At 36.6% G+C, this 12,500-nt stretch overlaps 2 protein-coding genes across 5 annotated transcripts in view; one reads left to right on the top strand and one right to left on the bottom strand.

Annotated features, from left to right (window-relative positions):
- Nucleotides 1-3,304, top strand: part of LOC125033330 — a 5,807-nt gene extending 2,503 nt beyond the window's left edge. For both annotated transcript variants that reach the window (XM_047624731.1, XM_047624733.1), the window contains 6 exons: nt 212-298; nt 582-740; nt 1,230-1,422; nt 1,748-1,899; nt 2,416-2,605; nt 3,146-3,304. In XM_047624731.1, coding sequence (XP_047480687.1) covers nt 212-298; nt 582-740; nt 1,230-1,422; nt 1,748-1,899; nt 2,416-2,605; nt 3,146-3,231 — 867 coding nt within the window. In that variant the 3' untranslated portion in view covers nt 3,232-3,304. The remainder of the gene's footprint in view (nt 1-211; nt 299-581; nt 741-1,229; nt 1,423-1,747; nt 1,900-2,415; nt 2,606-3,145) is intronic.
- Nucleotides 3,305-4,202: 898 nt separating this feature from the next.
- LOC125033329 (contactin-like) overlaps nt 4,203-12,500 on the bottom strand; it is a 19,669-nt gene continuing 11,371 nt past the window's right edge. For all 3 annotated transcript variants that reach the window (XM_047624730.1, XM_047624729.1, XM_047624728.1), the window contains exons 15-26: nt 10,665-10,706; nt 10,388-10,471; nt 9,844-9,982; nt 9,507-9,661; nt 9,264-9,395; nt 8,995-9,084; nt 8,577-8,762; nt 8,262-8,447; nt 7,973-8,141; nt 7,534-7,667; nt 7,123-7,306; nt 4,203-6,079 (exon numbers count right to left, since the gene is read on the bottom strand). In XM_047624730.1, coding sequence (XP_047480686.1) covers nt 5,952-6,079; nt 7,123-7,306; nt 7,534-7,667; nt 7,973-8,141; nt 8,262-8,447; nt 8,577-8,762; nt 8,995-9,084; nt 9,264-9,395; nt 9,507-9,661; nt 9,844-9,982; nt 10,388-10,471; nt 10,665-10,706 — 1,629 coding nt within the window. In that variant the 3' untranslated portion in view covers nt 4,203-5,951. The remainder of the gene's footprint in view (nt 6,080-7,122; nt 7,307-7,533; nt 7,668-7,972; nt 8,142-8,261; nt 8,448-8,576; nt 8,763-8,994; nt 9,085-9,263; nt 9,396-9,506; nt 9,662-9,843; nt 9,983-10,387; nt 10,472-10,664; nt 10,707-12,500) is intronic.

Below are 12,500 nucleotides of genomic sequence, written 5' to 3'. Positions count from 1 at the left end.
TATATTTTGTGAAGAAGCATTATTGGTTTATTTCCAGTCTGTTTTCCTATTTTCCTTTTGTCTCTTTTTCATATTATTCTTTATCCATATTAGGATTTAATTAAGGCAACAGATAATTTTGATAACATACTCTTAATGCAAATATCAAGTTTATTCTCTCCTGATTCTACCTTCCATTTTGATAATAATCCAATTCTTATATTCATTCCAGGGAAAGACACTCGAGCAAACGGATAATTTTATAGATAAATTAAGTGTGGGAGACACCGTATATTTTGACTGCCATGTGTATGATAAGGTACTGGGTTCTTTAAGCTTGAGAAAATAAGGATTGCTAAAAGAATATTTAGATAAACTTTGCAATAACTTTTTGTTTTATAATTGTTTAGTAAAGATAAAAAGAGCACAGTATTTTATGTGATTTTTATGCTGTTGTATTTCTAAAAAGCGATAGTGTAGTTGGGAATAAATTAACTTATCATCAATACAATTAATGGAAATTGCTAGAAATTGATATCAAGTTGACACAGAAATGTTATCTCTAATTGTAACCAGGGAATTTTGTCTTAATTTTTCAATAGGAATCACGTGACCATTGCCAGTGGTATGCAGCAAAGGCAAGTAAGGACATGCCAGAGGAAATGCAAATGAAAACAGTACCTCGCGTCAGAAACCAGAATGGCTATATATCCGAAGTTGACCCAGGGAAAGGGGTTATAACCTTCGACTTTTATGATGAGGTGAGGCCTTGATTTCACTCTCTCTCTCTCCCTCTATTTAACTTTATATTTTTCATTAGTTTTCTTATATTTACATTTCTCTCTCTCTTTTTCTTTCTCTTTCTCTCTCTCTCTCTCTCTCTCTCTCTCTCTCTCTCTCTCTCTCTCTCTCTCTCTCTCTCTCTCTCTCTCTCTCTCTCTCTCTCTCTCTCTCTCTCTCTCTCTCTCTCCATCGTCGCCAGTGGATGGTAACCCCGGCCATTCCTTGCACACAGGGGATAGTTTAAAGCAAAATGAAACAGACAGTATGTCACACCATGAATATCTATTGTTACAAATGGAATCAAAACTAAACTTTAAACTCTCTCTCTCTCTCTCTCTTTTTCATTTTTAACTAATTTTTCCCCTTTTCTCCTTTTTCCTTTTCTTTTCTTTTTCTTTCTCTCTTTCTTTTCACGGTCGACTAGCTTTAAGATGTATTACTAAATATCATCCCCTAAACATTTTCAGGAACAACGGGTTATCTTTGTACGATCCAGATTTTATTACTTTGGCAAACGGATGTCCAATAAAAAAAATCTCAGGGACTTCTTAAGTGAAAATGATCCACTACAATTTGATGCAGAGCAGTGCGAACCTTCCGAAGATAATTACTACTGCACTTGGTTTGCAACGCAAGTCTGGAAGGGCAAAAGACCTACAAGTAAGTTGTTTTATATCATGACCTGTATTTGCCTTCAATTAAACGATGAATAGTTATGTCTAATATAAAAATAATGAAATTACTGTATTAGAATTTTTTTTTTTTTTACTTTTTCTTTTATGTACCCTACATAATACATTTTTTTCCCCTTTGAGGTATTTACATGGATGTGGTATACAGTGATACAAGGGCGTTGTATAGTATTTTTACCATTGACTCTTCCTTCCCATTTTAATCCCACTTGTGTGGTGATATTTTTTTAACCACACTTCTTGCCTAACCTTGTATACCTGTATGTATTTTCTAACATGCAGTGTATTTCTAGCCCAGGGCAGTACCTGGACACTGTCTGGGCCAAGTGATGATCTCACTGCTGATGATAGTGCAAGTAATGCTGGTGGAATCATTAGAGACACTTCAGAGGATTTCCCTAGTCTTGGCCTTCCCCAAGGTTTGACGGAAAAACAAGGGTATAAAGTAAGTGTCGTTATGAAGACGGGGTTTGACTGAAGTATGATTATAAACATTATTAATAGCAAAATATGATAACGTATAAAATTTTTTTTAGATTAAAGAAAAGGGTAAACGGGCGAGGCAGGCAGTACTCATAATTGGCTCATTGGTGATTTAGTACAAGTGTAGCCATCAATGTTTAAAAACAATCAAACAAGTAAACTCACAGTGGGCATGGCACGGATACATGACATGCCCATCTCGAATGGGTTATGTCATGTAAAACACATTAACATGTCCAAAAAAGAAAGTGTATACAAAGCTATAGGATGAAGTTTGCTTGTTGGATGCAACCTGGCAAATGCAGTGTCACTACTTAAACACTTCAGCAATATTATCTTATTATATTTCACTTGTGTATACCCCCCCCCCCCCATAATGGATACATCATGAAAAAGTTCTAAGAGATTACTACTTTACTTATTCCTGACTTGAAAGATGTGTTTATCATAGATTAACTTTGTTTCTTTATTTTCTCAGGCTTTTGAAGTAAATACTAGTGTTAGAGAAGGAAAGGGTAATGTGTTAAGCCTCTTCAACGAAGAATGTGGGCTTGCACTGTGGATGGTGCGGCACAACACCTGGGAGACTGTATTCTTTCATCGCAAGAATACGTATCTAGATAGCATACATCTAAGTAACTTTGACCTTCAGGAATCATTTTCGGAAGGTAATTATAGATAAGTGATTTAAATTGATTAGGCACGAGTTTCTTTTAAGAAAGCAATAATTGTATAAGTAGATTAGTCATACTGTGTTGTTCTGTATGGATAATGCAGTGATGGAAATATGTAAATTGTATTAGGATTCTATTATTTGTCTCTCGTGCTAGTGACAGGATTTAATAGCTGAGAATTTGCACTACATTTGGAAGCAATTTGTAATGCATTACGCAGTATGTCTTAGTTTTTATTTTACCAGTTCTTGGTATATTGACATCTAAATGACTCATCAATAATGTATTTCACAGTATATTACAGCTCATTTTATATTTTCATTAATTAAAATTATTCAGTTGTTTTCCATGTTTGGTGTTTGTGATTTTCTATTTTTTGACATTGAAACATATTCACAATATATTCAGAATGCAACTATTCAAATAAAAGTAGAAATTAATATATTGATTTTTTTTTTTGCAACATGTTTGCTTGAAATATTACATGACACAGAAATAGTATGCACAATTGATTAATTATTTGAAAAATTCCAGGGACTCCTTTAGAGATTCAGGCAGTTCCTGCTGTTCCAGAGTTTCCTTGTAGATGGATTGCACAAAAAGCCATTGCAAGGTACTGATACCCACACACACAGTTCATTGATTTTGGCATTCTTTTTTACCCTGAAAATGTAATAAAAATGAAAGATATTGCTTGCATGTCTTATTAAAACCTAATATGAATCAGCATACTTCATGGTTAATGGTTAAAAGCACAATAAATGTGCCAGACATCTAAGGTCATGCAGTACTATAAGAAGGTACAGTGAAGGATAGTGAAGGATGGTTGAATTAGTTAACATATAGCAACTAACTACTATCTAGTCCATATTGAAAAGGTTAAAGATAGGTAAAGGAATTGATGAGCAAATGGGTTAAGGGGATTAGATCAAGTGAATGATATGTGTGTGTCTGAACAAGCTGTCAAAGTAGAAAGTGTGAGATTCTGTAAGGATGTCCGATAGGTTGGGAGGTTGGTGAAGGGAGGATAGGTGGGGGAAAGCAGAGGTACGTGTTGCATCAAAACATGGATAGGACAACAGAATGTGTGGAACTGAAAGAGGGACATTACATAGGGAACATAGGGGTGAATCAGAGTGTGACATCAGATAGAAGTGTTTTAGGTGTTTTCTGATGGAAAAGTATAGACGAGATAAGGGAGTGTAAAGAAGAGACAAAATAGTAGTTGGGGATTAGTATAGAAGGATTTGTAAGAAAAGTCTCCTGGAGGCAAATAATGGACAAGTTATAAGAAGAAAGGATATAATGAAGGTCAGGTCTAAGAGAACAGAAACTGCAAATATTCCAATGTAGGAAAGATATACAAATTCAACTAAATTTAGTCAAGTCAAGGGCTGAGGCCCAAGGCAGGGGAAATCCCCAGCATTGGGTAGACTTCTTTATGGTAACTGTCTAGTATGTAAATTCATAAAAAAAAAAATTATATACATTTTTTTACACATAATATTCACTTGGTCTTACATATTCTTCAGCCATAAACTCATTAATTATATATGAGGAAAAGTAAAGAAATGTTCAATAATACAAAAAGTTCTAAAATATTTTTATATGAATACAGCATAACAGACGACAGTGTTGATTTAAACAAATTAAAATATTTCACAATCTTAAATTAAATGTAAGTACACATAAAGAACTTTACAAAATTGTACAAACTATAAAACTGGACGGAAACACTGAAGTACAGTCACACATCAATATATTGGTTATTGGAATTCCTTAATTATACAGAGGAATTCTAGATCAGGTATCTGTGTTTCATTCAAAAACTAGCTGAAAACTTGATACCCATTAAAGAACTAAGAAAAGAAACCGTATTTGTCTTTCACTATAATTAAGAAAATTATGTAACTGTCAATTATCTGTATATATAAATGGTTGGAATGTTTTTAAACACTTGTAATTCAAGTGCCTCTGAAAGTATTGCTTTAAAACTTGATCACAATAATATGGTACAACCACATTCCATACAATAAAGGATGGAAGAAAGGCACGCCAAAGTTCCTGAAAGTTTGAACAATACTTACATTTAGGAATAAATCTTGTATTTCATACATGATAATACCACTTAATGTGCTTATCCAAAATACTTATGAAGCCACTATATATTCAACAGTATAAGTATTATACAATTTGAGTATTCAAACCTGAATTTACTGATAATCATTCAGGAAACTTGAATACAATTTAGCAATTATGGTTGTATGAGATATGCTTAGAAAGAATTGGAAAACTTATGCATATTTTTACACAATACATTTGTGAATTACATACAAGTCAATTATGACTTAGTCACATTTGTGCACTTTTTTTTTTTTTCTCTTAGATATACAAATGTCATAAAAATATAAATAGTAACAATACTATTGCTCATAATACTTTCCTGATAACAATGGAGGACTTGCTAAGCCATTATAATGAGTGAATACAAATATTGCATTTTGGCATAACAGGAAAATTATGGTAGTCATTTACATAATCTCAACCAGACATCAAATTCTGTCAGTTCTTCCACTTTTCTTTGGTTAAACATTTGTGACTGAGACTCTGTCACAGTCTTAGAAAGTTTACAAGAAAAGACAACCTACATCTCAATACTACCTAGGGAAGTAGATACTAAACCTGAACCTAAGTGATGAGGTTTTTATTATCTTGAATGACATATGGCCAAAAAATCTAAAGATAATTAATATTATAATTCAATAGCTATTACTGTGCTAAGCTATGCAAATATATAACTAAAGTCCATGAACCACTACCTTTTGCAGAGATAATAACTTATTGATAAAAAGTGCTCATTACAAATCCTAACAATTCAAATGACTAACTACATGAACTTCACCACAGACCTCATCCTAAATAATTTCATATGAGCAACTTTATTTACATGGCATGAAAATAAAAGTAAATCAGAATTGTATACCTTAAACCAACACTTTATATAACTAAAGTTTCAAATCTGATCTTTGTACACAGGAAAGTTTCATTGTATTATTCTCAAACTTTGGCCCTTTTGAACAACAGAAAGTCATACTAAAAAAATAAATTCCATTCAATACATGTTATGTCTGATAAAATAAGACAATCATAATCCAATAACATGCAATTACTGCAAGTCATGAGATTCACATTATACATAAACCCTGGTTAAAATAAAATAAAAGTATTGGATGCAACGCAAGGCATCGCCAAGTTTTAACTTGGACGATGTAGTGGCAATGGAACCGATGACTCCATTACTTCAAATGTTATGAAGAGAGGCTGTCTCTACGGGCAGGATTCAGTGATGCCTATTAACCCACGAGCGAACCAGGGGAATGAGGAAGGCCACCAGGAATGTACAAATGAGGGTTTTGTCCATAACAGCATGGGCAGCTGGAGCTTCACCCTTCAAGATGTCTGGGTCACCTGGTTGTTGATGATAGGAAAACGTAAAATATTAGCATAAATCAAAGAAAAGGGTAAATGGGCAGGACAAACAGTACTCGTAATTGGCTCATTGGTGACTTAGTACAAGTGTAGCCATCTATACGTAAAAACAAGCAAACAAGTAACTCACAGTGGGCATAGCACGTACGTACACGTCATGCCTGTTGGCATTGGGTTAATCTTTTTTAGCAAATAATATAAGTTGTATCAATCTTATCTATAACCAGCAATAATCATGGGTGAATTAATTTTCATTCTTCAAGCAATAACAATAATAACCTATCCCCTGAAGACATATTCGTTCCTTAGTTGTGTATGCGTAATAAATGGAAGAGATGAGAATGCAACATCTGCATCTACCTCATGAAATTATTGGGGTATGATCATTCTTTAAATTTTGCTGAGATAATTTCTTACATAAATCTGCAGCAAAAGCAGATATTTCCTCCCGCACTACATTACTTTGATAAAATCAACTTTGTATAAATTGTTTAAGTTCTCTGACAACAAAAAATGGGATATTTACTTTTGGATAAAGATCCAGCTTTACCATTTTATTCATAACAATAACAAACTGATTTTCATATCAAAATATGTATTCAAGTCATGAAAGATATCACTGGCTAAGCTTTCCTGTAAAATTCTTTACAAAACCAAATAGCAAAAAAATATTACACAAATGTGTAAAAAAGGGGGTTTTTGAAGATCTTGTAAGCGAATAGGATAGCCATTGAACATATATTGTAGTATCCATATATCATAATACTAAATGAATGCCATTTAACCCATTAACTGCAGCATAAAACTATAAAGAGAAGACTTTCCCCTTTAAATGAGATACAATTAAGCTTTGCTCAACAAACATTAAGCTTACTACAAGTGCTCAGAAATACCCGAAATCCATCAGTAAGAAAGAGACCATGCCAAAGGGTCAATACCAAACCCAATCATAGATCTAAAAATACATAGATTTATAAATACAGCATAACCCATACAGAATATTCACTAAGACCCCAACTCACCCATCTGGAACTCCCACGGTGGTGAGGACATTTTACCATCCCCTCCCCTTGAATAACCAAGGACTCGAAGCTTGTATGTTTTGCCGGGGGTAAGATCACTGATGTAAGCCTCGAGGGGAGAGCCAATGTAAACATAGGTGTTATTTGCCTTTGTAAAATCTTGGTCTGCCTCCCAAACCTTAATCTGCAAATAGAAAGTTCCAGATCATTAAGACTATATCTTATAAAATGCATAATGTACAATTTCTAATTTCAATGCAAACACTGTTGATATTTCTAAAATCAATGGCATTGTGTATAACATATGATTTCTTGTTCACTTTGCTTCATTCTGTATCCTAACTTTTCCAACAATGTATTTATTTCATAGAACAAACCAAAGATCTTAAGAACAGGATGGCCGTCACAAACCTTGTATCCAAAAAGTGGTTCTTCCATGGGAGAAGGTGTGACACCACGCCACGTGACACGAATAGTGCTGGGATTGATGGCGTATACTTTGACCGCATTTGGTGGCATGAGTGGGGGGAAGCGCCATGTTCGTTCTGAAAGATAAGTGGTAAAATTATCTTGTTACTATAAAGTCAAGTTCTGTGCTTAGTAATTACTACAAACAATAATTTCTCAGATCCTGGTAAAAGTTCAACATTAGGGTATGCCTCAGGATATACCCTCTAATGATATCAAAATATACCTCACTTTAATAATCATTATATGACCATTATAAGGCAATAAAGAATGAAGTATCTGATGTAAAACATATCAAAGCCCTTTTACACTGAACCCTTTTAGTGTTACCTATTGCATATCACAACTTGAACAAAGCCTGAAAAATTAAAATCATACATACCCAAGAACCGTTCACTCTCTGGTCCAGCACCAGCTTTATTGTATGCCATGACTCTGATCCAGTAAAAGGTATTTGGCACCAAACCAACAATTAATCCATGTGGCTTGGTTCCAATCTGCAGCTTGATAATATGATCTGTCTCGTTGTCATCTCGCCTCCAGTATTTGATCTGTGTAAAATTAATAAGTAAATAAGAGGGCAAGTTTTTGGTTAACACACTATATCAATTTCGTATAAGAGCAGGACAATAAAGAGCACAATCAGAAAGTTCACCGAATACACTACTTACTCTGTATCCAATAAGTTTTCCTCTGATATTATCTCTGGTAGGATTGATAGGCTGCCAGGTAACATTGAGCGATGTTGCATTGTGGGCGAAAGCAGACACCTCTGTAGGCTGAACCTGAGGCATACCTTCTGCAGTGAAGACTTCTACATAATCACTTATAGGTCCCGCTCCTTGATTATTGAATGGCTGTAACACAAGTAATTTTTATTAATAATAACTGTACTAATGGATTTTCATATATTGATAAATTTGATTAAAAAATAAAAATGGAATTCTACTCCAATATAACAAAATGACAATATAATAAAATCTCACCTGAATTTTTACTTCATACTCGGTGTAGAAATATTTGATAGGATCAACATCAACAACATGCATGCCCACATTGCCACGTTCGCGCAGCACAACAGTCTGGAACTCCGTCTCTGGATCTATGACAGACCGCCTCCAGAACAACTTGTAGTATATTCCTGGGGCATTCTGGTCTTCTCCAGGCATTGGCTGAAATTGGAAGATAATTTTGATACACAAACTATAGCAATCACCAGAAGCCAAAGTCAGTAAAAGCTTTGCAAAATCTGCGGTTTCAACAACAAGAGGTTTTACATGTCTTTCTGCTACACTATAAAAATGGACCAAAAATGACTAAAAAACAAAACAAAAAGTAAGACAGCTTTATAAACTCTAACAAGCTTCAAGGTTTTCTATAACCCTATATATGTGACTGACTTACATCCCAAATGATGGTGAGATCCCCAGTCTTGCCTCCTCCTCCTCTCAGATTGGATGGGGTCTTGAAAGGAATGTCAGGTCGGGTGTTGGCCTGGAGGCGAAGGAAACACTTATTACTTCCAAACATTCAAAAGGCTGTTCTAAACAACACCTAGAAAAACTTCATGTAAAGAAGCATTATGAGTGATCAAGAAGAGGACAAAGAAGGAAGAAGAAAAAGAAGAAAGAGGAATACTGATGAAAACCAAGAACCAAACAGCAGCAACTTGCCTGGGGAGATGCAGTAGAGAACTGGCCCTGACCAAGGCTGTTTATACCTTGCACTCGAAACTCATGTGATGCCCAAGGTGAAAGGACATCCCCCAGCTGGTACTCCATACGCCCATTGGAGGAATCAATAATCTGCAAATATTCAAACTTAATGAGAATTTGATCCCAAAGATATCAGATTACTATTATATTCTTATTATTACAGTTTATCTTGTGTTACAATGTATGGTATGTATCACTCACCCTCGCTGTTACATTTTCAGCCACAGTTTTCCATTCTTTTGTCCACTGTGTCCTTGTCTGGATTGTGTATTTCTCAATCTCTCTACCATTGCTTGCTCCATTTGTCCATTGCACACGAGCTCTGGTGCTTGTCAGGTCAATGGCAGATACTCCACCTTGATATCAAATAAATAAACAATCATAAAAACATGTATCAAAATTTTCTAAATCTCGTTGAAACTGGAAACTCTTTCTAAACAATACATTCTTTCAAAAATAAGACGTTAAAAAGACAATACATTATCACATCCGAATCCACAGAATGAATTTCTGAAGTGTCAAGACCATTCTTACTCACCGGGTGGTCCAGGTGGCCCATGAATGATGAGCGATGTGGAAATGGCTATCTTTGCAACAGGAGTCTTGGCAACACACTCGTAAACGCCCGCATCTTCCAGTGTCAAGTTTTTGATGCGCAGATGGCCAGATCGGTAGCCCTGACAGATTGTGGATATCAAATCTTTAGTTTTTTGTTTTTCTTTTTTTTCATAAATAAAGAAGAAATCTATGACCTTGGGTAATAAGAACTATAAGCACATTACCACATTACAAATTTACAAGGTAAGCATAGTGTAACAGATGACAGAGGAAGCCCAGCCCCATTTGCTATCATTCACACTAGTGCTGTGGGCCCTGATATCTTAAAAGAAAAAATTGACTCGTGATCTGGCAATTTGTTATCTGACCATGGAAAGCACCCCAGGGCTTACCTGACCAGTTACTTTAGAATTTAGTACTGTGTGTGTATCGAATTGTCTGAGCTTGTTCATACCCTAACATATGTTTATGTAAATATAAAACTCTTCAAGCAGACATCAGAAAGTTATAACTAAACTCCTTACCTTCTCAAATGGAGGCTCCCTTTTGCTCACATACACTTCTTGCTCCTTTTTCTTTGTAATCACTGAAGCTGCATATGGGTTGTCCTTTTCACAAAAGAAAAAGAATGAAGAAAATATATATACACACAAATACATATATTCGGTCCTATGTCCCATACATCACTTGGTTATGGGAACACCTTGACTTGAAAAACATGTTTAATAATCATGAAAGATTTCATTTCAATTTCACAAATAATATTTACATTTTACCACAAATATGTCCAAAAGTACTCACATAGACATTGTACATCTTTCTCTGTATACTGAAGTCATAACCCTGGCAAAAAAAAGGGTAAGTATAAGTATTTCAATTACAAAAGTGTGAGGGTGGGGCAGAAGAGGAGGAGGAAGACGTAGGAAATGAAGATGTAAGCATGTTGTAGGCGATTCATTCTTATTTGTACTTTTTCATACATGAAGAGGGAGAAGGAAAAATATCCTGCTATATATTCTTGGTACTACTTTTCTTTCTGCTTGATGATAAAGAGAAAGAGGTTCAGGTTCTCATTCTAAGGTCTCCTTTTATTACATGAAGTGAGAGAGGGAGCTGAGGATTAATGAAAGGGAAAGGGGGAGTAGAGAAATATTAAACTATTTGTTTTCTTTTACACCTTCTATATGACAAGTCAACGTAAGAGAGGGAGGAAGGGAGAGGGAGAGGGAGAGGGGGGAGAGCGAGAGAGAAAGGAGAGAGAGAGAGAGAGAGAGAGAGAGAGAAAAGGAGAGAGAGAGAGAGAGAGAGAGAGAGAGAGAGAGAGAGAGAGAGAGAGAGAGAGAGAGAGAAAGGAGAGAGAGAGAGAGAGAGAGAGAGAGAGAGAGAGAGAGAGAGAAAGGAGAGAGAGAGAGAGAGAGAGAGAGAGAGAGAGAGAGAGAGAGAGAGAGAGAGAGAGAAAGGAGAGAGAGAGAGAGAGAGAGAGAGAGAGAGAAGGAGAGAGAGAGAGAGAGAGAGAGGAGAGAGAGAGAGAGAGAGAGAGAGAGAGAGAGAGAGAGAGAGAGAAAGGAGAGAGAGAGAGAGAGAGAGAAAGGAGAGAGAGAGAGAGAGAGAGAAAGGAGAGAGAGAGAGAGAGAGAAAGGAGAGAGAGAGAGAGAGAGAAAGGAGAGAGAGAGAGAGAGAGAGAAAGGAGAGAGAGAGAGAGAGAGAAAGGAGAGAGAGAGAGAGAGAGAAAGGAGAGAGAGAGAGAGAGAGAGAAAGGAGAGAGAGAGAGAGAGAGAAAGGAGAGAGAGAGAGAGAGAGAGAAAGGAGAGAGAGAGAGAGAGAGAGAGAGAGAGAGAGAGAGAGAGAGAGAGAGAGAGAGAGAGAGAGAGAGAAGGAGAGAGAGAGAGAGAGAGAGAGAGAGGAGAGAGAGAGAGAGAGAGAGAGAGAGAAAGGAGAGAGAGAGAGAGAGAGAGAGAAAGGAGAGAGAGAGAGAGAGAGAGAAGGAGAGAGAGAGAGAGAGAGAGAGAGAGAGAGAGAGAGAGAGAGAGAGAGAGAGAGAGAGAGAGAGAGAAGAGAGAGAGAGAGAGAGAGAGAGAGAGAGAGAGAGAGAGAGAAAGGAGAGAGAGAGAGAGAGAGAGAGAAGAGAGAGAGAGAGAGAGAGAGAGAGAAGGAGAGAGAGAGAGAGAGAGAGAGAGAGAGAGAGAGAGAGAGAGAGAGAGAGAGAGAGAGAGAGAGAGAGAGAGAGAGAGAGAGAGAGAGAGAGGGAGAGAGAGAGAGAGAGAGAGAGAGAGAGAGAGAGAGAAGAGAGAGAGAGAGAGAGAGAGAGAGAGAGAGAGAGAGAGAGAGAGAGAGAGAGAGAGAGAGAGAGAGAGAGAGAGAGAGAGAGAGAGAGAGGAGAGAGAGAGAGAGAGAGAGAGAGAGAGAGAGAGAGAGAGAGAGAGAGAGAGAGAGAGAGAGAGAGAGAGAGAGAGAGAGAGAGAGAGAGAGAGAGAGAGAGAAGGAGAGAGAGAGAGAGAGAGAGAGAGAGAGAGAGAGAGAGAGAGAGAGAGAGAGAGAGAGAGAGAGAGAGAGAGAGAGAGGAGAGAGAGAGAGAGAGAGAGAGAGAGAGAGAGAGAGAGAGAGAGAGAGAGAGAGAAGGAGAGAGAGAGAGAGAGA

This window comes from Penaeus chinensis, chromosome 16, assembly GCF_019202785.1.
Source record: "Penaeus chinensis breed Huanghai No. 1 chromosome 16, ASM1920278v2, whole genome shotgun sequence".
Lineage (NCBI taxonomy): Eukaryota > Metazoa > Arthropoda > Malacostraca > Decapoda > Penaeidae > Penaeus > Penaeus chinensis.
Note: the sequence above shows the minus strand (reverse complement) of the source record. Positions and strands in the feature narration are given on the sequence as shown.